Raw genomic sequence first — 26917 nt, 5'->3', positions numbered from 1 at the left:
TAAACGAGGTACAATGGAATATTATGTCGTCGCATTATGTAAATATATGTAACTAAATATTAATTGCAGTGTATGTATGTATATTAATATTAATGTAGAGAAATTTAGTAAGCATTTTAATAGTATTAGGAAAATATTTAATAGTAGTTTGTCTTATTTTCAAATTAGTTTTAATCGTAAAGGATAACTCTCAATTCACCTCGTAAGTTCGGCAGTTGCAACGTAGAGTGGACAACTATAGATTTTCTTTTTATGTCAATGTATGCTACGTGACAGCTCGTGAGTAAATAGGTTAGGGGTATTTTTGAATGAATTTGACAGTAACAGTCGTGTACTTAAAATGAGCGAAAAAAATACTAACACCGCCTTGGTTCGAAGAGTGAATAAATTACTCGAATCAAGAGTTGAACATGACAAGGTATTTATGTGATTTATGTTTATTCAATGTTATCGTTCAATGTGATCATTTCTTTTAGGATACACTTGAAGCTTTAAAAGAATTGTCCACATTTTTTACGGAGAATACATTGAACGCTCGTCGAAATTTAAGAAGTAAAATCGAAAGACGAAGCTTGGCTATAAATGAAGAATTCCTGTCCGCTTTTAGGGAAGTAAAATCTTCTTTGGACGATATATACCAAGACGTTTTAGCCATGAATACTGCTGTTCAGTGTATGACAAACCGTTTACAAAGTACTAAAACCCAAACATCGCAACTCATTGATCAAACGACAAAACTTCAAAACAAAAGGTAGGTTCAATTTATGAACGAAATGAGCATTAATGAGGAGCACTATGTAACATTATATTGATGTTTTCAGTCAAACATTGTCTATGCAACATGAAGTTGCAACCGCATTTATTAAAAACTTTCAACTAACTCAGTCAGAATTAGCTGCTTTGCATGGATCCAACAGAGATTCACCTATATCAGAGGAATTTTTTTCTGTAGTTAACCGTGTCCAGGTACATTAATTAAAATAAGCAAAATGTATCCATAAAAGGTGTTGGAATTGTTAACAAATTATTGAAATTATAGGAGATCCATAGCAATTGTAGAATATTAATGCAGTCAGGATATCAAACATTGGGTTTAGATATTATGCAAAGAATGACACTGCTACAAGAGGCAGCTCTTGAGAGGCTATACAGGTGGACACAGAATCAATGTAAAAACATTGAAAATGAACGTTTAGCACCGCTTCTAATTAAGGCAATGAATAAATTGCAAGACAGACCAGTTTTATTTAAGTATGTTCTCACATTTTTGTCCATTTCATGCATTTACATTGATGAATCATTTTATACTTGCACTTATAGATATATTCTAGACGAATATTGTGCAGCTAGAAGAACTGCATTAGTGGGGTCTTTCATAGATGCATTGACATTGGGTGAAGGATACGGTGGAACACCCAATCCTATCGAAATGCATGCAAATGACCCTAAAAGATATATTGGTGACATGCTCGCTTGGTTGCATCAGGCTATTCCTGTTGAAAGGGAAAATATTCTAACTCTCATGAAGGGCTGTGATAAAACTGGTAACAAAAAGATAATTAACTATCTTGTTTTGTCAGAATTTCTCTTATGAAATGATTATTTCAGATGTATCTGATCAAATTAAACAATCTTTGAGTAATATCACGGACGGACTTTGTCATCCTTTAAAATCGAGAATAGAACATGTTGTCTCCATGGATGCACCAGCCACGGTGTTATATTCAGTAACAACCCTTCTAAGGTTTTATCGGGATATAATTCAACAAGTTCTGTCGGAGAGTTCTTTAGATTCAACGTTATCGGATTTATTAGTACTTAGCGAGAAAAGTTTCCTTAGTAGACTACAAAAGGAGACACGAATTGCGCTTGGCGAACGTGCAGAACCTCCAGGAACTGATCTAATTCCAGCGCCGTCCGTTTCACGATTATTAACACTTCTCAATGAAATTTTGTCTGTGGCTAGCATCGCGGCAGATAGAGAAAAAGACATGTTACAGGTGTGTATCACTCTTAATACTGTTCTGTCTAATGATGTTTATATGTGGTCAAATTATGCAGTTAGTTGTTTACAGATAGTATCATGTATTATTGATCCACTTCTGCAAGAAGTGAATGAGACTGCATCAAGATTACCTACGGTAGACATGGCTGTATATCTTCTGAATTGTATGCATCAAATACAATCTACTTTAGCATTGTATGAATACATGGATCAGAGACTAGAAAGATTACAGGTAATTGTCTTATTTCTATGCTAATATTGTATACATGTATTGAAATTGTACATTTCAGGCTCAATCTGATGCACAAATTGATACTCTTACATCAGAGCAGGCTAGTTCTTTAGTAGCACATTTAAATCTCGGTTCAATCTATACCATATTACAAGGGCACGAGCAAGGCCCATTATCTTCTATTCCTGGAATGGATCCTTTGAGTGTAAAAGAGTTTACGGTAAGTACCTATCTTTCTGATGTCAAATAGTAAACATTAGTAACCGCACCCATCATTTTTCAATACTTTATAGAATAAACTGGAAGCTTTCCTAGTGATGCCAGATGTATTGTTACTTCCTCAAATAAGTTTACTCCAAAGTAACAATCACCGTTTAATAACACAAAAACGATCCTTCGAGGTAATCGGCGCCATCTACAAACAACTCTACGAAGCCTGTCACGATTCCAAAAACCTCTATCAAAATCCAAATGGTCTCTTCACAAGGACCCCGGACGACCTTTTAAGAACTCTGATCGCCGAATAATTGAACTCCCATGAAACTGTAAATAAATAATTGTAAAATAATTTTTAATAAATTTGTAAGTCCAGTCTTCCGCAGCCTTCGACGATTTCGCAAGGACTCAACGGGGACCTCATCGTCGTCCAGGTTAAACCACAGAATAATGATAAATATAGAAGTTTCGCTCGACGCCATTTTGAATTCTTAGTTCCCACCTACCGATATGCGCAAAGGGATGCGTGTCGGCTCGATCACTCTACGCCGGACTGTTCGATTCGTGCATTCGAATCCGTAATCTCGCCTGCAACGCCCGCCATGCGCAGAGGACATGCGCAGGTATGCATCTTCTATTCTACACGTTGATTATTCCATGGTTAAGTCACCTTTCACTCGACTGCATTTGGTATTTTCGCGAGGTGCGAGTTGGCTGGTTTCACAGCTGCACCGGAACGGGCCAATAAGCGGCGGCCGATTCGTTCGCATGTCGGTAAAAGTGTCGTCGAGGACTCACCTTTAGCAGGAACGGTGCGGAGAGGCAGAGTGCGCGCGCCATTAGGCGACGATTGGCCCGGCACACGGCCGTCAGTCTTCAGTCTGGTGCGGTGGAACGCGCTTCTGTTTGGTGTGTTTGGTTCGCGAGCCGCGCGTCTTTCATTCATCACTCCTCCGCGGTAGTAACACCCGTGTCGCATCTCGGACCGATAGCTTCTCTCGCAGACGTCCCGGGGACGGAAGTAAACCAGCTCTGCGATTACTGAGATGAGGACAGTCGCAGCTGAACGGTCGGTGTAGCAGCGTACTTAACGCGTGTAAACACACAATGGACATGGTCGTCCCGTGCACAAAGGACGGATAGAAAGCAGTGAGTGAGTGAGTGGATTATAGTGTCCAAGATGGCGGAGTCAAGCTATTATCAGGTGAGTCGCAGGTCCATCCACGCTCTCTTTACGAACTGGTGCGCGCGTTCTCCGCCACCCGACCGGTCATTCTCCAGCCGCCATAATAAAAAATCCTTGCCGGACTTAATTGGATCGGTCCCAGCACGGTTTCCTCTCTATTCCTTTCGGCCTCTCGTTCTTAGCGACGCTCTCTCCCACTTGTCCTCTCCTTGATCTCGAGGAAGGTGTTTCTCGATCGGTGGATCTCCCTCGAGATCGTTGCTATCGACTCTCGATACCGGTAGAAAACGAGCTATTTCAGTCCCTGTTTCTCTCGTTGTTCGATACCTATTTATTCGCTAGAGAAAATTCCTCTGGCGGTTCTATAATTATTTTCATTGGAACTCAAAGCGGATCGAATTCACCCGTGTTACGGGATGAATCGTTCGAAACGATCCCGATGGCTTCGGAATTGTTCCGATACGTGTGCTCGCGGTCGAAAAATCACCCGGTTACAGGTTAAGCGAGGCGTGACGGGTACCGTGCACCTGATATCTCTCTCGATTCGTCCAAAGTGCTCCCGAGAACTTTCCAAACAGAGCAGTAGCACCTGTTTCTGTCGGCAAGTGGTATTTCCCGAGGTTACGGGAATAGTCTTGCGGACTGCGTTTGCCAGAACCGTAGCCGAGCAACGGCCGAGGATATCGTTCTGACAGGAGGCGGCCGATCATACACGGCAGCTCCATTACATGGCGCTGACTTAACCCCTTAAACCGAGGTTTACGTTTGAACTTGAAATCGCCGGAACTGCTGCGAATACGATCCAACTACAACCGAATTCCTATCAGAATTTTCAAAGTCGGAAACATACATTTCCACTAATTAATTAAACGAAAGTTCTCCAATGTCAAACAAGGTATTCACTTTAAAGAACATGTATATTGCTGCTGGTTAATTAACCTATAGTAGTGAAATTCGATTGGATGCAATCGGACTATAACTCAATTACTATCAAAATTTTCGTCATCTTTTATTATACAATATTCAAACATGAAAATTAACAATAGCTGATACTTGTGGTTGGTCCTTAACACTAGAGCTACCCGATGGGTCGGACTGACCCATTCCTAAATTCTTTTACAATTATTGAAGAAGCAATAGATTCTTCTCTAAGAAATTTCTAAAGAAATTGTTTTAATAATACTCAAAGTTTCGAGGTTTCTATAGAAAAATGTTGAACAGTCAACTTGACTGCTTGATAGTTCTGTTAAGGGCTTGACGCATCGTCGCGATGAAGTCTCCGTCATCGACGATTATCGACTCGTTTCAAACTTATCGCTCGTTAGTCGACGGATATTTATACAAATCCCCATTTCATAGTTATATTTATAGAATAAACTATTCTATTTATAGCAGAGTCAAAGGAATATTCTGATCGCTGATTAAAGACCCCGTTCAACCACTTGAGATACATACAATTCAAGGACCGCTGTTTCCGGTTTGTCTTACTTCATTGTACCAATCAAATATTTGCTGATTTTTCAAAGAAATTTCATTCAAATCGAACAATATGCATCGTTAAAAACGAGCGTGACATTCAACACGATTATTTTTTCAGATAAAAGATATCTCGGATAAACTGAAGACTATATTAGAGTATCCGCCTTAACACTAGAACTACCAGATGGCTCAGAATGATTTATTCCTAATTCCTTTTACAATTACTGAAAAGGTAACATATGCTTCTCTGAGAAATCGTTTAAAAATCTGATTTAGTAATACACTGAAATATAAGCCGATTGAAATGTTAATAAATACACGGTTATAAGTTTTCCAAAGAAATTTGGAAAAATCAGTTGGTATTCTAGTGTTAAAGACGCCGGGGCGACACTGGTGATATTTTCTGAATGTCCTAAACGGTAGGAAGAAGATATTTTGACCGTTTCGCAACCGGTGGGCCCGAGATGACTAGTTTCTCTGGGCATAAGCCAGGTTTTCAATAATTTTTGACACGTCGAAACGTCACACGACGGAGCACACGTTAAGCTCTTTCTGGTCTGCGCTGACGAGGATCCCGTGAGACGCAGCAGCCATGATCCGCCACCCTGCGCGGCGATTGTCCCTAACGTCGTCGCGCGGATCCACGCGACTTTCGCAATTCGCCTAACGGATGCTCCGCGCTGTGCGTAACCCAAAAATAAAATGGTACACGTCGCCGAGGCGACTCGCGTTCTATTTTCTTGCCGCGATTAATCATAACGGCACAGACGGCTATCATTAGAGCTGTCGACCGACGTAAATTTTCCATTGACGAAACGCTCCTCGCGTTCAATTGAAATTGTCGATACGCTCGTTAACACGTTTTACGTGTACCACGTATGGTACACGTGAATTTCTGTAAGAAAATATTCTTAAGGGACACACGATCACGGATGATATGCGTTACAAAGCAAGAACAGAAAGGAACAGTATCAAAGTATACGAAAGTTACCAGAAACTTGAATATAACTTAATATTTTATTAAGAAAATCAATGAAGTTCATTCATCGAACGTGTTAAGCTGTGGATCCAGTGCATTTACAGCGTTTCCTGTGCAGCGGTGGAATGGAAATCCCAACGAAGCTTCATTTCATGGAACTATTTGCTGCTTAGTCACTGTATTGGTACAGCGAAATGATAAAGTTTAATATTTCAAGTGAAATTTTGCATAATGCATATGCGAAATATTGGAATAAAAAACTTTCGGGAAACCGTTGAACATTTCTAGCGAAGAACTCAAGCGCAAAGGGTTAATCCTTTGGGGATGAAGACTCTTTGAAGAACAGAAAGCTTGCGACGTATGAAGCTAAGTTATACATCGAGTGCTTAAACAATGGAAGAAAGGAAACTTGGTAACATGAAAGCACCGAAGCGACGAGCTTCTTATCAGAAACAAAAGCTGCCGAGCAAACTAGGGGATGAGACACGATTACCGATCGGTCCGCAAACATTTCCGGCGATGGGGTTTTCGATGACTCTGCTGCGGTAATGCGACGAGTGTTGACCTCTCCGGATTATTATGCATGGCACACATATTACGGAATGCATGAAAATAGCTCGTGGCATCAGCGTGTCAGGCGCAGACAAGGATACCCGGCCGTGTGCGTGTTCCCTCGGGGTTCGTTGCTTCTTTAAATCGCTCCACCCGCTACTCGAGCTGTTTCGCTGGTTGTGAAAACTGCGGCGTATCGCCGACGCTGATCGACGACTCGCGGATGCAAAATCTTGGACGACGTTGATCGAAAGATACGCCTGATGGCTGATCCCGTCTCGCTCGGTCTCTGCCAAAGACAATAGTGGTAATTATACCGAGCACAGGGAATTTTCCGGGTGCACTTGGGACGCTGCAGATGGGTACTATCTTCCTGAGGAAATGTGTACAACGGATAAGTCTTTTCTCGACGAGTTGGGACTATGTATTTAAAACCATCCCCTAACGAGGGGACACGAGCAACTATATATAACTACGCCTGATATTGAACACATCATTATAGACGAACGTACTATCAACTTGCAGAAACTCATTAAAACGGCGTCAACGCGTGAGCGTCCTCCCTTGTAAGATCAGACAGAGTCCGAGTCAGTTTTCAGGAGTATCTTAGCTCCGTCAATCTCGCTAGACCCGTTGGCCCGAGCACACTCCGAAAAGCTCGTTGGAAGTTGACCCAGAACGCGACCGATCGCAGGTTGTATCAACGATCAACCAATCTGTGCCACTTATGTAAGCGCATTTCACATTCCGAGATAAGGATTATCAGCGCAGCGCGCTCTTTGATCGAGAGTGAGGTCCGGATCAACGAGCCAATTTCCGAGCACCAAAATATTTGCGGAATCACGTTGTTTATACGGCGGTCTCCCTTCGTTCTCGAAAAATCGAGGCGACTTTCGCCGGTCTCGATCGTCGCGGGAATAACCGTGGAGATAACGCGAGAGCGGCGACGTTCACACCTGCACGGGCACGTTGAGAGTCGCTGTTATCGTCGCCAGCGATAAGAGATAGGCGAGCAGCGAAGAAGACGGTCCCTCAGTCTCGCGCGAATGCTCGGATCCGCGTGCCGCGTCGCGCGACGAACGGAAATCCAGCGGTTCCGCGGAAACTCGACGAGTGCGGCGATAAAGGAGCGGCGGTGAAAAGTAAAAAGGGAATTCGCCGGCGAGATAAAAGTGGTCGCGACACACCGCACTTTTGCTGCAACAGGTGGTCGAGCAGCGCGCGCTTCGCCGAGGCCGGACCCGGCGCACCGCTAGAGCCGTCGCGAGCGTCGCGAGAAATCGAAACAGCAGCACTCGGGGATACAACCGAACTCAAAGGGGACACATTCGTGCCGGCAGTTTGGCGAACGAGGCTCGAGTTACGCGTGTCTTTCGAAACGAAACCTGCGAGCGGGCAGAGAGTGCAGGTGTTCACGGAAGCTCGCACTTTCATCGTGAACTGTTGAGAAACGAGTGAAACCGAATGATATTTCCTTAATAGCAGTAGGTTCACTGGCTATTAAGAAATAATCGGAGGATAGAGCGCGAGTGCAGAAACGAACGGTGAACGCGTAATTGCCGGAGTACCCTTTAAATTCACTGGTAATCTCGGAAACGTGCGATGCGTGAAATCGTTCGATACGTGGCGCGCGGGTGAATGAATCACTCGTTCTTTTTCCTCGCCGTCGGTGTCGATAGAGCTGAATGAATCGAATCTCGGCCGCGCGAGTGATGAAGCGTAGATCGGCCGGATTTAATCGCGCCCGTTCCTTACGATCCGATAGTCCGAACGGCCGATCGAGCGCTCGTGAAACGTTCGACGATCGTCCTTAAATTAATGGAACGGCTGATTAGCGAGCGACGCTAATTGCCCGCGTTCGTTATCGCTGGTAACTTGAACGCCCGATGAAAGCTGGTCCAGCGTTCTCGCCGCGCTGGAAACGAGGATTCCGGGCGTAAAAAGCCGGCGATAAATAAAAGTGGAATTCCGCGCGCGTTATTTATAACGGCGCGTAGCGCATTTGAACAATGTCGTTTATTTCTGTGCACCAGATGAGAAAGAAGTCGAAAAGTTGTGGGAATCTGCTCGCTATCACGAGCAAGCCGAAACGAGTTTTGTCCTGGATCGCACCGTACGTGGTACGTTACCTCTTTTTTTTCCCACCGTTTCCATCGGATTGCGCCTCGGCGCGTTAAGCGCGGGCCATTTTGCTCGTCTCAACGTGTAACAATTACAACGAACTCGCTCGTGTATTATTCAATGTGTTTTCGGGAGCTTTAACGCTGAAACTACCGAGTAATTAGAGTGGCTTATGTCCAATTTCTTATAAAAATTAGAACAATACGTTTCGCGGGATTCGAAGGATCTCCTAATCCTATATTTGTACAAAAACGCCTTCATCGTTTAAATATTTGTAAAGTAAACATTCTGAAGTGGGTCAATTTGACCCGCCCGGTGGTTTTAGTGTTAATTGCAAATAGAAGTACTTTCAACTGTCGATTGATCCTGTGTTTCATCGTGCAATTCTTCCAACATTTTTCCAATAGTCTCGGGACAGTTCTTTGTTCGAATTCCAATTCTCCTGGTGATTGCTCGCGTTGATCCACAATCAACGCTCCGATAACGCTTTATCAGTCAGCCCGAATCACAATGTTTAATCCCTTCGAGTGAAACGTTCCGATCGAGCTCGGTAATTTTTATTTTCTACGTGAGTGAACATAGTCGAAGGGTTATCGAATACAGCAGTTGATACCGAGTTCCTCACTCTTCGAGGCAGACGATTTTAAAGAAGAAAACAAGCCAAGCTACGCATAATTCACTGCACCACACAATTCGCTAACCTTATTCACACGTCTCAACAACTTACTAATACGTTTCGACTCGTATAAATGTTTGTTTCCACTTATTCACGCGTTTATCGTTAGTTCATAGCGTTGCGAACTGGATGAAAAGTTTGAAATAAAACGTTAAACTGCTCGACTATCGGTAATTTCAACTTTTCAAGGTAGATTGAAATCTACTCTACGCGTAAAAAGCTAAGGAAACGGCGGGGAAGCGTTTAACCTGCCTAACCCCAAGGATTTAAGTGCGTCGCTTTCTTGGAAAACGATTAATCCGCCTTTTAATGTAACTATTAGCCGGCATCCGGTAGCCGAAGCGTTAATTGATGGCATATATTTCAGTCAAGGTGAACCGGGAGCCAAACGATTTAAATATCGATCGATTAGCGGTATTAATAGTCTCGATCAGAATGCGTGCGAACCGGCGATCCCCGGGGAACGCTGTAAGATCAATATTTTCTCTCCGCGACTACAGTTTTATAACTGTGAACGGCTGAACGAGTGAACGGCCGGTGTGTACATCCGCAGTACGCGCCAGACAATTTCCGGCGACGCGACCACGCCAACACGCCGCTCGCCGTTTTTCCCGCAAATTCGCGGGGATCGATTATTCGTGGCTCGCGGATAGAGACGGGAATAAAAGGAAACGCGCGTGGGATGAATTAAAAGTTTACTGCTCGCGCGATCCTTTAATCCTTTAATTTTCCTCGGTTAATGCGGGCATTAAGCTGCGAGGGACCGTGTTCCTTGAGCAGTTAAACAGTCGCTGCCTCTTGGAAGCGCGGTGTTCCGCGATCGGTGGACTTTTATCGTCGAAGTGCGGGGCGTTCGAAGGAGAACCGTGTCTTTTCGCGCAGGAAGAACATAATAACACGGGGCCAATCGTATCGCGTTCCGCGAACGTTTCAAAATAAAACGCGATCTTGGAGCCTGCGAACTTTGCCGATCGAATGGCCTTTCAAACGCGCGTTTTTCCAATGACAATGGATACTCTGCGTCTCGATTCCGACGTTATATAAATAGAGAAACTGAATTTATTCGCGTCAAATTGTTATTTATCAAATGAAAATCATCTTGTATACCAGAGACTACTTAGCGACACATTGGTAACATTCATTGTTCCTCATTTGAATAGTCGAATTTCAATGTTTAGTCCACAAGCGCCCGTGACCCTCTAACCTTCCGGAAAAACCTCCCCTAAGCACTTAACCTTTCACGGACGAATGTCGACATTTCACCGAGATCAAACTTCCATATTTGGAATACCAAGCTGCGAGCAGATACAAGCCTTCGGTACCTAATTCAGCAGAATCCTCAGTTTCTGGTTAACGAAGAAAACTGTTTCGAGTACCTGAGAGTTTCGATGAGCGTTTACGTGGCAGTTAAACAATGTTCGTCCATGAAGGGTTCAACCTACGCGCGATATTGCTCTCGGATTCCAATAATTCGCGTAATGCAACTCGAATCTTCGGAACAGCGTCGAATAATCGAATTCGGGATCTGTTTCAGGGCGATTACATCAGGCACCCGGTTCTTTACGAACTGTCGAGCAAGTATGGAGTGGCTGGCAGTGACCAGGTGCCCTTGCCGGCTCGTCTCGACGAGCTGCGGGAGCACATACGCCGAGAAATACGCAAGGTATGTCGACGTTTCGCTTATCCTTCTCGGCTGCACACCTCTTCCCCGAAGCTCCCGTTTTTTCTTTCCTCTTCTCCCTCCTTTCCCCCTTCTCCTCCTCCTCCTCCTCCTCCTCGTCGTGTTTCTTCTGCACGGTAGCGCGGCTCGCACGATTCGAGTCCGCTGGAAACGGGGGTGGGAAACAGGTGAGAGAGGGGAGCATCCCCTCGCTTCCTCCGCGTCCACTCCTTTTTCGCTGATCCCTCGGCCGGAGAGAGACGGAGGGATCCGATATGTGTCAGACCACCGTCGATCCATGCGAGCTCGTTGAAAACCGCGGCACGATCCGCGTGACTAATGGATCCTGCACGGGATTTATGGCCATTTCCGAGGGAGAAACGCGATCATCCCTCGCGCGGGATTGGAGAGATAAGATTCACCTCCGCGGGTGCTCCGACCATCGTGTTTGTTTATTGGTAGAATTGCTGGGAAGTGGTTAGACGAAGGAATTATCCGTGAGACTGTCGTTCTTGTACCGTGAGAAGCTCATGCGTCGACGCTCACACTGAAATCGGTGGCGAAAGCAATTTTCTTTCTGTTAATCAGTTGATTCTTGGGGAGATCGATCGAGGTTTCGGACTTTTAGAATAAAATTATATCGTTTTGCTTGTAATACTAAATATATATGCCATTGCGTGTTATAGTTAGAGACTAGTTAGAAAGTAGACTTAACTTATGAAATTTGATGAGACTCGACATATCGATCAATATCACCTTTATCCAAACACAGATGTCTCCGAACATAGAAAACGGAACTACGATAGAAACAGATTTCTAACAAGCACCATGAAGTAGTTCGAATATTTCACATATTTAAAGTGTCCTCCTGACGCAGAGAGATCTATCGATCAGTTCTACCTTCTACATAGATAGTTATCTGCGAGCGTTCGAATTCGATTCCAGACTTCTGATCAGAGTTCACAATCGACGAAGGGGGCGTAGCTAGGAAACGGAATGCGACGTTGATACTTGGAAAATCGGCGGGCGAATTACCGCGCGGGTATTTATCGTGGCGATCGCTTTGTTATTAAATATGGAAGAACGCCGGGGCAGTAATGGAGCGTGTAATTTCTGGGTACGTGGAGAGACACGTGGGTTCGGCGTAGATGGAAACTCGAGGGTGGTCCGAGATACCGCGGCAAACGAGTTCCACGCTCCCTTTCCTCTTCCTCTCGGCTCGGCCTCTTTCCTTTCCGCGGTCGCGCCGCGACCTCTGCGTATCCGTACGGTCTCGTTCCGCCGACAGCAAAAATGTGATTACACCCTTGCCGCGCGCGCGTCCGGTAATCGCGCTCGTTCCTCCGCGAGAATCGTCGTACGCGAGCCTGAAAAACAGGGTCGGGGATTTTCGAACCGTTCGGCGAACGGTTCTCTATTCTAGGAACGCGTGACCAACGCGTTTATCCGTAATCCTCGAATTTTATGCCGCGCGGCTGGCTAATTGTTCCCCGTAAAGCGGGTATCGGGTCGAATCGTAAACGACTCCCGCCGCGAACGACGAGGACTTAACGCTTGATAATTAACGAACGACTCGACCGCGGATCTCGCGTTTAACCCTTTGCACTCGGAAGTTTTTCACTGGAGACGCTCGATATTTTCCGATCCGACATAGGTAACGCTCCGTGGAGCTAATTATTTATTTTTTATTTCGATATCTCGCGTATCGATGCGTTGCAGAATGCTTAATGTTAGTTGACATGTAGAAGTTTAGGATTTTCTTGTGTCGAAACTAGCGACTCGGTCACCTCTCGAGTGTAAAGGGTTAATTAGGTTTGCCCTTAGGTTTAGGCAACGGTCGATTTGAACCGTGAACAGAATCGCACTTTCTTTGAAAAGGAACTGTGAGATATATGGATCAGATGTATGGTCGGTGCAAGTGGTAGAAAAAGAATGTAAACGGACTCTGCAATTTTCCTCGCGAAGTACGAAATGGGTCAAGATGACCCGCGTGGTAAACCTAGTGTTAACGACGCACGAGCAGCATGTGTGTATCTAATAAGGAAACCTTTCCAACCAGCGCACGTCGATTCTGATGAAACTTACGTGTGAGATGGTTCTCAAGGAAATATTTCACACGAATTTCCTCGTATCGACCAACATCTTGAACAGCTGAGAGCACTCAAAGTAGAGGGTTGAAAGTATATTTTTATACCTCTGAAATTAGAGGGTGTAAAATAGAAACTTCCCTTTTAAACTGTTCGCCTGAAAATGAACAATTTCGATTCTTTCCCTGCGCCCCTTGGTTTTAGAGATATCGTGAAAAATATACTTTCAACCCTCAACTTCAAGGGATGTTTCCACCGGTTCGACGTCGGCCGCTAAGAATACGTGTCAGATATTTCCTCGAGAACCGTCTGACGCGAGTTCCATCGAAAGCAGCGTGCGCTGGTTGGAAAGATCCCCTTCCGAGTCCAGCAAAGGTAAAACGGAGCGAAACGGTTAACGCTCGGCCGTTAACGATTTTAACATCCCGCAACGTACCAATTAATTCTAATTATCCCAGTGATTCGCGTTCTTATCTGGCATTACTCTAATCGGCTGTACGTACCAGAAAACCGATACCACCGGGAAATCCTGCGGTGCAGAGTGAATCGTTTAAAAAATGTCGCACGAGAGTCGCTCGTGACTCAACGGAATGCCACGCGTGTCGCGCGCTCGTTCTGAATCAGCCTGTACATTTGAGACGGTAAAAGTCGAAACACGGCCCGCGACGCGCAACGATGAAGTAACGCGATCGTCTCATTGATCGCCGCTCGCAAATATTATTCGCGGCTCTCTCGGCCCGTGATTAGAAGGCACGGATGCGGCCGTCAGGTGCCAGCCAGCGGATGAAATGTTATAGGGAATCTAATGGGGGGTAACAGAACGAGGGGATAAGCCGCGCGGAACGTTGCTATAATTTTACGTCTCATTTGCCGGCGAGGGGAGAGGGACCGGGGGAGGGAAAAAGAGGTGTGGTCCCGATGGACACCGATAAGTCGATAATAATAATCGCACGCATCTGGATTCCGTGAAGCGAGATTCCGGGCGCATTCGTTCCCGATGACTGGGCGAAAACGAATCCTTGCCCCTCGCCTTTATTGCCGGCGCTCGAGTGCGTGCGTTAACGAAACAATGAACAATGAAGCGTGTTTGGTGGATTGTAACGAAACTGTTCCACAGGTAACCTTCTACAACGCTGGCTGCGCACGTCGAGCGCACAGCTTTCGGTGCTGGCGCGATTCTATTCCTATTACCGCGCGTAATAAACGATCCCGAATCGATCTTTTTTTTTTCCTATTCGAAACCGAGCGACGCGTGCGGCTCGAACTCTCTTTATTGTGTCTGAATCGAGATTTAATAGCTGTGAGCTACTTCGGCGCGTTGGTCGCCGGATACTTACGGAATCGGACATTCCTCCGACGAAACTGAAACCGAGAAATCGAGATTTCTCGCGGCGATCGATCTGTTAACTCTTTGCACTCGGCAGTTTGTACGCTGTGTAGGTAGGATAGGATTATTGTAGATGTAATCGAATTTAAGATGGTTTGTTATATGTTTGGAGAACGTTGGATTTCACTTGTTTCGAGTACTTATGTTTGTACGTTATAGCGTTCCGTGCTGTGATACCTCTGCGAACAATCGCCCGAGCGACCCGAGTGCAAAGGGTTAATGTTCCAAGTCGGAGTTAATGTTCGGATCTGTTAGACTACTTGGTTCTCGGTTGATTCGCGTTCGAGGGAAGCTACTCGAAACGAAGGTCCAAGGATAGGAGGCAGGAAAGAATGCGCGATAGACCGATTTGCCGGCGTGAAAAACCGAACGTGAATGTGTGCTCACTCTGTTGCAGGAGTTGAAAATAAAGGCCGGCGCCGAGAAGCTGAGGGAGGTTGCGACCGATCGTAAAGCGCTGTCCGACGTAGCGACGATCGTGAAAAAGGCGAACAGCAAGCTGAACGAGCTGCAGGCCGAGCTCCAGCAGCTCGAGAGTCAAATTATATTGACGCAGGGCCAGCCCCAGTCGCCTCAGCAAAATCACTCGAACGGCCAAGGTAAGGAAAAGGCGAAGTCGCACGGCCGACAGAGATAGCCATCTTTGTAGTCGCGTTAACGCTGCATGCCATTGACCGAGAGGATAAGCCAGGACTTCATGCCCGCCTAAACGGGTTTTATGTAATGCCGCGGCGCGGTTAGGCTTTCCCCGCCGATCAATTACCAACTCGGCTTGGAACCTCGCGAGCACCGCGAGAGCCGAGCCGAGGCTAGCCCGTCCGCGCTCTGGCCATCGCTTCTTGCCCCGCGAACGAGTTCAAGGATTTTTAGCGACCGTGTGAAATCGGGACTCGGTCGCGTGTGTCCACCCTTGCGTCGTTCGCCGTTGGATTAACCCTTTGCGGACGAATGTCATTTCCGCGAGATGAAATGCTCGTGAGAAGCTCGTGTTTCGAACACTGAGTCGCGGACGAATGATTTAATTACTCGAACAGCGAGAGATCGGTACATAGTTTCCTTGTTTTTTATTTTTTGAGCAATTGATTTATGATTTAAGTTCGTCTGTTGAAGGTTTTGTATATTTCAAAGAATTTTCGATGGCTTAACCCTTTTCGGACGAATGATTTAATTACTTGAATAGCGAGAGATCGGTATATAGTTCTTTTTTTTCTATTGTTTTAAGCAATCGATGTATGGTACTTTACGATTGCGGCACAAGAAGGCTTCGGTACTTTTCAGAACGATCCACCATTTCATTAATCGCGTTTTTCCTTTGCCGTTCGCCTTTCAAAGGTTAAACGCCGATCAATTTCGCCCCCGGATCGTATAATTACGTAATTGTTGTCTAAGCCGGCTACCATAAACGAACAGGCCGGTCTGGTTCCGCCGCTTATTTTTCCGTTCCCTCGTAAAGCGGACCGCGATCGGGAACCGATCGTTCCCGCCCGTTGCTCCCCTGTTTTCCAACATGTCAATTAATATTTCTGCTTATTCACGGACAACTTACCGATACGTCGTGCTGAGATTAATAGTTACAAGCAACTAAACGCTTATAGAGTCTTTGCACGAAGGGCGACATAATCCAAAATAATGAGAATTCACCCTTCATGATTTCCTTCGCGAATCTCTGCAAGATTCAAGGTAGATCAAGACGAATCGGACCGTCTTCTCTTTGACAGTGATGCAGTAAACACGTTTAAACATTAACAATAAGAAACAAACATGAATATTCAAACTCTCCTTTCCGAAATGAGGAATAAGAAAATCGAAATGCATATTACAACGTAATAAACACGCGTTGGATTCTTATATCGATCCGTTTCACCCTATGATCCGATTCACTTCGGTCTAGCCGATCACCGAAAACAATAAATAACACAGACATCCGAGAATTGGAACGAGGATGGGGCTGCCCGAGCAGTTTCCCTATTTCGTCCAATGAAACTTCACCCCCGTGGTCACGTAGCCGCGCGCACTCGTTCCGGTGCGTTCCCTCCCTACCACAGCTTAACGACCGGCCAGTGTCGTTAACGAGCGGCCACTTAATAACTCCACCCGCTAACGAGCCGTCGAGACGACGTCTTCGGTTTATAAAGCTCGGTCGTGCATGCGAGCTACCGCTTCATTCCCGGCATCGGGCCCGGCAAATCGAGCGTGTCCGGCCCCGAGGCGCTCGATCGTTCCGTCGACGATCCACCGATGCGTGCTTTGATAAACTGCACTGAAAAATCGTTTATGCTTCTGGCGCGCAGCGTTCCGCCGTCGGTGTTTTGAATCCCGGGTAATTTGTTTGGGAACGGGGCACGTAAATCTTCCCGTTACACCTACGGACTCGCGCGCCGCTCCACGGTTTAGCGAGACCACCTCGCCCCGGTTTAGCGGGCGCCCGCCCCTCCGACGCACTCTAGAAACTCGACATTCTTTGGATTTCTGACAAGTTCGGCTCGTGCGACTGAGAATTCGCTGGTGACCGTCCACTCGAGTTAATGAAGTCATTCGCGGTGGCTGTTCAACCGTAGCTTTATGCACATTTATTCTATTGTGCCTTGACGAATTGATGTTCAGCTGGGTCTTGGAAATTAGAGGCTTAACCCTTTGCTAAATTCGAGAACAATGAATAATTCAGTTACTCGAATAACGAGGGCTCGATGTATAGTTTACTTTGCCATAGTATTTAAGACTTTTTCCTCGGCTTCTTAATGAAATGAGTTTCCAGAGATTCAAAGAATTCTCGCTGTGTAGAAATTAGCCAGTTAGTCGCGGTGACGCGTCGAATAAAGCTAGCGTTGACTCCGCTCGCGCGCCTCTGGCAGTAACTCGCAAGGATTTTTGATAAGATCGGTCGAAGTTTCGAAACTTGTTCGCGCTCGCCGGCGCCGGTTCGCCTTTCCCTCGGCCGAGGATCCATCTTCCTCGTATTATTGTCTATTTGCCCGACTAATGAAATTATTCGCCCCGCCGAGGGACTCGGGGAATCACCCCGGCCGTCGTAAAGAAACTTTTATTGCTCGGCTAGCGATAAAAGTGATAGTTATGGGCCAAGTAACGCGTTTCGACCTGCAGTTTAATTGGAACGGCGACTCCGCCTTCCCCGGATTAGCGTTCGCCAGCGACGCGTCCCGGCCCTCCGAATGGCCGCTTTAATCCGTGAATCACCGTAACCCGTACGACGTATAAATCACCGGGAAGTCAGCCGGTTCGGTCGACGGACGCATTGGAAACGTCACTTTGTACAGTTAGACCCGTTCCGCGGGGCACGCGTTTCCAGTCAACGGAACATTGTCATCCGGAAACGGCGGTCTAATGGCGTTTCTAGGCAGCGGGCCGCGCGCCATGTTTCCCCCACCCGGTTTTACAGCGCTGGAACGGCGCGGTTTACTGGGCATAAATTAGGAATGATTAACCGCGATCCTCGTAATCGTGGGTCATGGCACTGCACCAGCAGCCATAGGCGTAGGACATGGACGTTCAGCCTTCTCACTTGTCCGGCTGGATTAGCTTGAGGAAAGAAAGAAATTTTCGGCAGGGAAAATTGTCTTGGGCCGCGAAACGAGGGTTCGAAAGGGTTTCTATAAGCCTTCGCTTTTGCCGATCTAATCTGCGATAATTTAATTGGTCAGATGCTAATGTGTTTAAATCGAGTTCTGTGAATTTTAACACGAATAAGTAATCTTTTCAGTTATTCAAAGATTTACTCGGTTGTTCGTTTCTTCTAGGCTAGCAAGTCCTTTTCGTAGGTTCTGAAAATATTGAAGCTAAGAATACCTTGAAAAACATTAAATTTCTCGATTTTTTCTGCAGTCAATCGCATTGTCTGAGTGACTCAGTTGTGTGCAACACTGTGACTCAATCACTTGCACGGAATAACGTTGAAGTTGCATATAGTCTCGAGGAGCGTGATATTACTAGAATTTCAGTTTCGTCGCGATATCCCCCGCGATCGCGGTGTCTCGTCCGGTATCTCTCCATCTGATGACTCAATTCGATTCTCGGAATGATCTGAATCGGCTTCGCTGGCTGCACCTGGGCACGATGCAGAATGCAGCGCCGGTTTCACAGTGACGATTAATTCGTCCCGCGAATGTAACGAATGCGATCGGAGGCGGAACAGAGACTCGAGAGCGGGGAAGATTGCATTCGCCGACGAAACGGTGACTTCACTTTTCCGTTTCGTTTGAGAATTCTCTCGATCGACACGGCTGGTTGTGATTGCACGTGTCGCATATTCGTAGTTTGCTCCATAAACTTCGAGATCCGCCGATAAGTCTATTAGTAACGGGCCGTTAATCAACGCGAAGCGTAGACTCCGCGAAAACAACAATGGCTCGACGCGAGGTGGATCTCGCAGAGTTTCTACGCGATGACTCACCTGTGTGCTTTTCAAACGAAACACCGCTCTAGTTCCCAGCACGTTCGAACAACTGCTCCTCGCAGCGTTTCCCGTGTTGGCAAACGGAACGATAATCGAGTGATAAGCAACGCTTCACACTAGAACTGTCGAGCACTCGAATTCTTCGTAGATTTCCCTGCAGGAACTCTGACAGTGCACTTATTGAAATTTCAACTAATCGTTTTCACTCTAATAGCCACTCTCAGTCTTATCTGAATATTATGCTTCGCGTAATGCATCGATACGTGAAATATTCACAGAAAACGGCTTTGTTTCTTAATGTACGTACGTCTTCTCATTAGCAACTTCGAAAGAATATTCATATATTCATATCTTACCGATAAACGTTGAATATATCTATTGCAAAACATTCAACTGCAAATGGTCAACTTGAAAATCAGTTTGTCCGCGATCAAATCGCCTTCTTTAGACCGTTGAACACGTTACCTCTCCTACGATCGTAAAAGAACCATCCGCGAACGGGCGATATATCAACCGATCGAGTGAGCTCCGCGGTAAAAATCGGTATATTAACAAAGTTTCCCAACACGACCGAGCGAGAAGCGGAAACTTCTGGCAGCAGCTGCGAGCATTGAACGAGAGTCCCTTTCGCAATCCGTGTCCTAAATCGAACGGCAACGGATTGAGTCAGCGAAATTCAGTGACTGGATCAAACGAACCCGTGGCTATCTTGTCAGTAGAATCGGCCTATCAATCTGTCGGGTTGACTAGCATCGGCAAATCGCTGGTTCTCCCGTTCCGTCGACCTTGAGCGGCTGGTTACGCCACTGGACGCGGAGCGGCGGCTCGCTATCGGTGCCGCTTCGTGACGCGCCCGAGGCTCCTGCGCGTTGTTCGCCGGCCGCGCGGCTAGAAGCGCGCGCGCGGTCTTCTGTTCCCTTTGAATTGACGGTAAGTGGTAGCGTCTATTTATACCGTGGACCCAGACGCTCTATCCAATCCAGTTAAGTCAGTCATCATACATTGTCGGGACTAGTAACCTGCCTTCGGGCCGTTTCATTCACTCGCGATGGCCTGTGTGCCATTCAACTCGTTCCATAACAATGCGACTGCAGCGGAAAGGAGAGCTCTTCCCACCGGGGACAAAACTGGTTCGAATATTGGAACTTCTAAGTGGCACCGAACGCACGGGGGCCATTACGATACACGCCTCCTGCGAGATTTGCCTACCGTTCGCCATCTGTTTCTCATTTCATCCAATTACCGAGCGACTTGTCTGTCGTGGGTAGCCCCGGCGATACTGGACACGTCCGCGTTGGCATTTCTGTTTGAAATGTTTCATTTTTAATTGCTGTCCAGCCTGGCAGCAACACTTGGCGATACATTTAAATGTCATGGTAGCGTTATATCCGCGAACCGTTTCAGTTTTAAGACGTTCGATTCGAGTATCCTAATTTCTCGTTGAAATCGTACCTATTTCACGGGGACGATCGTAGGAGACTTTCACCAGGGTTCAAGAACTGTTCGCAGATCGATTTTCATTTGACGTGGACGTGCTCGAGTATCGTGGCGTCCGTTAAATCGCCGCTCGATCGTCGGGGGCCATTAAACAGCAACTCGACGGCGGCTGCGGCGGCGGCGTCGGTCGCGGTGTAGAGGAACGTTTTTAAATTAAGGGACGGTGGAATGTGGGTCAGGTGGCGCGGTGAATCCGAGCGTCTATTTAAAACGATAATAATGTCTTGTTCGTATGTAGAGCGAAATCGTGGACCCTTCTGCGATTATTATTAAACGTCTCATAAACGCACCGAGCGATTCTCGCGTCCCGCCCGCCAATACGCGAATCTGGAACACGGGACGAGAGGACGCGTCGCGTTGCTGTAAATCGCTCGGGCGTTCTTCAATAAATTGAAATGATTGCGAGCGAGCGAGCGAGCGAGTCGCTCGGAGGAATGGCACCGGCGACTTTCGATCGACGATCGAATGGAAGCTTGAAAATTCGTTCATAGTTCGCCAGTGACGCGCGTACGCGGGCGACGGTTGCTCGTTAAAGGGGTAATTGTGCGTATCTCGGCTCGAAAATGCACTTTATCATTATCCGGACGCCACGAACGACGTCATCGACGACCCGTTCACTTACGTGACGCACTCTCGAAATATTTCAAGTTGAACTTTATCCGGAGCCGCTTCTTTTTTAACCTCCGTATATTCGTGTCATCCGACACGCATGCGAGACGCGCACGTCGGATATTTGCATTTCTCCGTTCGTTAGTATTGATGTTTATAATGGAACGGCGAATCAGTTTTCATTTCACCGAGACAACAAGTAAACACGTCTGTCCGGTGGAATTGATTAACGAACGGCTACATTAACTTGTGTCGTAAATATTGCCATAGACATTGACATTCGTTTATCTTTTTAATCGATTCGAATTTTATTCCGCCGAATCCATGGACGGCGTCATTGCCACTATTTCTAATAATTAGATTACGTTTCTCTGCTCGTTAGTCTCGGAATAGCGACGAATACACATAATCCAGATTTCCAAAAAGTTTCAATAACAATCGAAGAAGCCTTCCTCCAAACTCCATCTCTCCCTTTGTTCGTCGCTCGTGCGGATAACCCAAACCACAAAAATGTCTTCCACCGTTGAACTGATTGAAAGTCCTCCTTTTCTTGTTTCTACTCGTACGCGGTCGCGCGTCCTCCGAGTGTCTCGGACGCGTAGAAACCCGCAGTCCGCTTATTACCAAAAATTAGAGTAGATTTGGAAGCAGATACCGGGGACGAGGCGGCGGAGCACGGGACTCGGGAGAAAGTGGACTCCCCGGTCTCGTCCTCGCCGAAGAGGCGAATAACGAACGCCGTGCACGAGGGGCTCCCGGCTTCACTTTCCAGTTCCCCGAGCTGTACGTGCGTGTAATACGCGTTCCACCGCGAGGGACAGTGAAAACGCTCGGTCGTCTCGATCGGAGCGCGCCTGTACAGGGCGTTTCAAAAATACACGCCGCGACCAGCGCAGCATTATTCCTCGCTTTTCGTTCGACGGAGAAGGACGCGTAACAGAGTGCTCGCGAAACTCGTCGCGCTATTAAGAGTGGCACGAGTTTATGCGGAAATCCCGTCGAAAAGTGAATTGCGCTTTCCTATTGACAGAAAAAATTCTGAAGACTGCGAGCGTTTCGTTTGTTCGTTTCCGAGTAAATAACAGAATTGAAAATTGGACAAATAAACTTCATCTGGTTCTATGAACCGCTTGGCATTCGAACGGTTAAGGTAATTACAATATGTACCTTGACGATTTATAGACAATACAGGAGAATACCTTTTAAAAGACACGAAAAACATTATTAAGAGTAGAACACGATGCAATTAAGAAATCTTAGCCCTTTACTCAAGGTAGCGATGAATTTTGCACTTTCGTGATTCCTTTCCCATGAAACGAGCGGTGCAGAACGAACGCTGCGGTGCTCATGACATTTTGAACCGCCTTGTAGACACGCGTGTCCACAGTACGATCGGGAGCGCGTTTACCGGGCCTCTCGATCGTTCGAAAGATCGGCGGATCGGATCGGTCCCGTTGCGGGCTCGCGCGGCGTATCGAGCCCGAGGCGCTGAGCCCGGCCCGCTCCGACGCGGATCGAGATCGCGTTTCAGCCCGAACCGAACCGAACCGAACCCACGCTTTCGCATTCCACGCTGCGAAGGTATCGGCGAGAGACCCTGCGGCCCTCCTCCGTCCTCCGCGTTCTTCTTCGGGGGCTACCTGCTTCTCTAGCTCTCGGATCCTCCTCGCTAACTGGCCGGCAGAACGCGCGAGTCCTGCCGAGACGCGGCTTCTCTCGACCCATTTACCTTGGAAACGGCCGAGAGAAAAATACTCTGCGAATAGAAGAGGCCGAGGGAAATCTGCTATTCGCGCGCGGTCGCGGTCCGACGAGTCGCGGGAAGCGAAAGATCCTCGCAGAGGTTCGATATTAACCCTTTCTAACTCGACGGTATATATTCCGTTCGAAATGCTCGCTATCTTCCAATGAAATATCGGCGATATTATCTGCAACTGATAGAAATCTTGCGTAACGCGAAGGATAGGACAGTTCGATTTCTATGTTTCGCGCTCTATCGCGAGATCTAATATTGAATTTTAGACTCTATCATTTCTCCCGCGTTGAATCGACCGGCTGGTAGTCGCCACTCATGCGCGAAGGGTTAATATTCTAGCTGGATGAAATTCCGGCCGCGACAATGCAGCTCCGCGCGCCGCAAAAGCGCAGCTTATTCGGCTGGCTCGTTCCCGGTACTTCCGCCCTTTATTTTTCCCAGCGGAGGCGCGAGTGAAAGTCTCCGCTTTCCTATTCTATGAACCGCTGTCAAACCCTAAATCACGGTAAGTGGCTGGCGCGAAATCCGGCGACGGTTCGCGGGAACTTTAGAAATTTAATGACCCCGGCCCAATAACAGAGATATCGCGCGACACGCATGAACTCCCCGCGGAACCGTCGCTTATCCCGGCGTGTCCCGGAATTACGATAATGCCGTCCGGGGTAGCGGCAGCAGCGGGTACCCGCTCGTTCGTCGAAGTAACGGTTCGCCGGAGCGGTTTCCTCTATTCCCGGCGCGCGGAACCCTCGCGCCCTTTGTGTTCCGCCGAGTCAGAAATGATTTGCGAGTTGGACCCGCGTCGGGCTTTCAGCTAGGATCCCCGTTGCCCGTTAAAATGGCCGGTCGCCGACCCTGTCGCCGGCGTTCTTTACTGAAACGCATGTAAAATTCATCGGGCGGTAAGTGCTCCGACCATGAATAGCAAGAATGTAGCTTCTTAGTTGCTAACGCGGATAGCTCTCGGAGTGTCTCCGCGCATCCCGGGGAGTTTCGCTCGCAGATAAGAGCGCTCGGGCAATTACGTCGATATTGTTTTCGCGTACTATTGCGCGAGGTCGGGAGTGGGATCGTTGGAATTGTAAACTAGCGGATCTCAATGATTCTATCGAGCATGGTCGGATAAATCTAACGAACGCCCGTGTTACACGCTAACGTTGCCGTACAGATTGCAATCGAGAGCTTGAAAAGTTCTAATCGACGCTGGCCATCGGCAGATAAGGTCCGATCCGCTTCGCGATAAGCGGTCGAACAGTCAGAGCCGTTATTGCAATGAATTTCCTGTATTCCGCAAATACCTCGGACCGTAGTCATAGATAAGTCGATGAGAAACATCGGGAATTATCGATGATTTCACGTATCACTCAAGGATGCGCGTTATTACTGAAACGTTTTCTTATTAGCGCGGTCGTCGTTTCCGAATCGATACGTTCGAGATTTTGATCGCTCGGGTCCGATGATTAATTGGCGAAATGCTTCGGTGAGGTTAGCGAAGCTAGTCGGTCGTTCGCTGAAATACGCGGTCACGTCCGTTGAACGGGCTCCCAACAGAAATTCCAATTTGTACGGAGCAAAATGATTGTCACGGCGATAGATAATAACGGTGGCAGCCTAATATAATCGCTGGCGACTTAATAAATTTCTGGCGCGCGCGGCCCCGGCCGTCATACGTGCGCGCCCGGGTCCTTGTTTCCAGATTAAAATCGTGAAATACCGGTACCGGGGCGCGAGACGACGACGATTCGGTAAAACTCTCTTGGTTTATGGCCGCGGTCGCGCGTCTCTCTCTTTCGCCTGGCCGTTTATCGTTGCACGGCGTTCGTTTGAGTGGCCGAACAGCTCCCAGATAAACGCAACGCGTTACATAACTCGCGCGTTTTCGATCGCGAATCACGTCTCGCGGCTCGCTCGGCCGTCGGATGATCTCGATGATCTCGTCCGGCGGATTTTGTCGCGAGCGTGCTGGTTAAATAAACAGCTACAATGTAAACGCGAACGGGTTGCGCCGAGAGATTTTTCCCAGTGGAAATGGGAACAATGGGGCAGACGAAGATCGAGACACTCATTAGCGGGTTAAACGTGTCACTCACCGATGACCGACGCTTCTGAATTACTCGAAAACAATTCAACAAAGTTGATAATAGTGTAATGCAAGTATTGTAACGTGAAATGAATAATTATTACGAAATCTTCGCTACGGAAGAATAATTCTCTAAAGAACTGCCGAGACTTCGTGGCGCTTAACGTGTTAATCGGGCAATACAGGAATCATTATGAAATTAATTGAACAAGAAGAGACACAGAACTTTCAATCGAATTTTAAAATCGGTCGTTTAACCGGCTCGCGACGCGGTTAGCGTTAATTTTCCGTAGAAAACTGTCCCCAACGGTTCTAAAACTGCCGTCGATCAGGAGAATTCACGCGGAGCAACTTAATTGCCAACGCAACAAAGTAGCCGGGTCCCAAGGGAAAAAACAGCTACACCTGATTAACCGAAAGAACGCGAGAAGTCCGGCAGCTTTCACTCGATCCGCGCGTTTTATAGGAAACTTCGTCCCACCTAGCCGGTCGATCGATTTTTCCGTCGGGTGATTGATTTCCCGATACCCGTGATTTAAAGGCGCGCGTATTCGAGGCATGCCCGCGTGTCGTCATCGCGCGACAGAATGAAAAATCGTTGATCGATAAGGTCTGAGTCACGAATTACAAAAATGTACCGGCGAACTCGCGCGAGCTGTCGTTGACGCGTGCGTGCGTGCGTGCGTGCGTGCGTGCGTGCGTGCGAACCGATCGCTTCTGCGCGCGTTTTCACGCCCACGGCCGGTTCAATGAGAGAAAACGGTCCACAGATTCGACTGATACGGGCCTGCTGTACACGTTCGATCGGCACCGTGGCTGTTCCGTCGGCGTTATCGGCGAAACCTGTTCCACGGTTCCCTCGGTTTCGCAGTTTACGAGACCGAACCGCAATTTCCGGTAATCGCGACGCTTATCGGGGAAATCGGCCGCCGGTCATGATTCGTATCGACTAATCGACGACCCGGCTCGGATTTTAGCGGACCCGGCGAACAGTCGAGCGCCACGTTTTCCAGCGAACCGGTCGCGTAATTTTCTTCGCCGGTAACCGATCATTTAAACGGTACACGATTTAATAAACGCCGGTAGTCGCTCGCTGCAGAGTGATTCAGAAGATCAGCGCGCGAACGATCGTTAAACCGATCTTTGCGCCGCCATGGCGGGGTAAAGCGTTTGGAAACCTTCAAACCGTGAAATAATGCCGAACGGAACGGGGAGAATGTAATTAACGGTGGAACTACCACTTAAACGTTTCTATTCTACTATTATTGATGTTATGAAAACGCTTTCGCAAGCGATTACGAAATATATTCGTGTATTCGTATAACGCACTCTTCTAGAGTCTAGATGATTCGTTGACTAAATGATCCTAATCGTTTGGCAATTCTAGTACTAACCCTTTTCGAACGAAGATTGTTTAAAGTATAACCTGCAGCTTCTACCAAATTAGATAACGCTTAAATAATGGAGAATAAGGGAACTACACCGATTTCTTGCCGTTCGAGTAGCTAAATCATTTGTTTGCAACTTAGTATTCCAAAGATGAAGGTTTGGTCTCCTAAATGTTGACATTCGTCTAGGATAAACAAGCGTTTAATGGCTGCGATTTATAACAGAATCTCCCTCTCCCTCTCTCTTCCTCGAATTCCCATCGGTGTTCTCGGAGTATCAAATTTTCCTGCTCGATCACTCGCGCGGCCTCCTCGTCCCATGTTTCCCCAAGAAAAACACTGCAAGCCGCGCACCGCGCTAGAGCCGGAATCCAGAAATACCCAGATTTCGAGTGCTAGAGAGAATTATTCGTTTCCCGGTGTCTATTTTCGCCGAGGGAGCGCGAGCGCGTTCCCAGAACGAGAATTTCTTTCCGCCGCGTGCAGCAATGCGCGCCGCGCACAATGGTTGAGTAATATTTACGCTAATTAATAACAGATTGTGTCGCGATGGCTGCGGCGAGCTGCTGATGCAACTGATCGTTAACCCCGCGAGAGGA

General features: G+C 47.2%; 2 protein-coding genes across 4 annotated transcripts in view; both read left to right on the top strand.

The window, feature by feature from the left end:
• Positions 1-59: 59 nt before the first annotated feature.
• Positions 60-2828, top strand: Cog6 (conserved oligomeric Golgi complex subunit 6). The gene is made up of 9 exons (XM_031972349.2): positions 60-418; positions 477-751; positions 822-966; positions 1040-1251; positions 1321-1544; positions 1609-2000; positions 2076-2237; positions 2296-2457; positions 2531-2828. The coding sequence occupies exons 1-9, from the start codon at positions 341-343 to the stop codon at positions 2762-2764; spliced, it is 1884 nt and encodes a 627-aa protein (XP_031828209.1). The 5' UTR covers positions 60-340; the 3' UTR covers positions 2765-2828.
• A 314-nt stretch (positions 2829-3142) lies between these two features.
• Pkn (serine/threonine-protein kinase N) overlaps positions 3143-26917 on the top strand; it is a 50463-nt gene continuing 26688 nt past the window's right edge. The window contains exons 1-3 of one of the 3 annotated variants that reach the window (XM_076369345.1): positions 3143-3657; positions 10981-11109; positions 14978-15179. In XM_076369345.1, the coding sequence (XP_076225460.1) occupies positions 3634-3657; positions 10981-11109; positions 14978-15179 (355 nt within the window). In that variant the 5' untranslated portion in view covers positions 3143-3633. The remainder of the gene's footprint in view (positions 3658-10980; positions 11110-14977; positions 15180-26917) is intronic. The other 2 variants (XM_076369344.1, XM_031972341.2) reach the window with 2 other exon arrangements.

Source organism: Nomia melanderi, chromosome 7 (genome assembly GCF_051020985.1).
Source record: "Nomia melanderi isolate GNS246 chromosome 7, iyNomMela1, whole genome shotgun sequence".
Classification (NCBI taxonomy): Eukaryota; Metazoa; Arthropoda; class Insecta; order Hymenoptera; family Halictidae; genus Nomia; species Nomia melanderi.
Note: the sequence above shows the minus strand (reverse complement) of the source record. Positions and strands in the feature narration are given on the sequence as shown.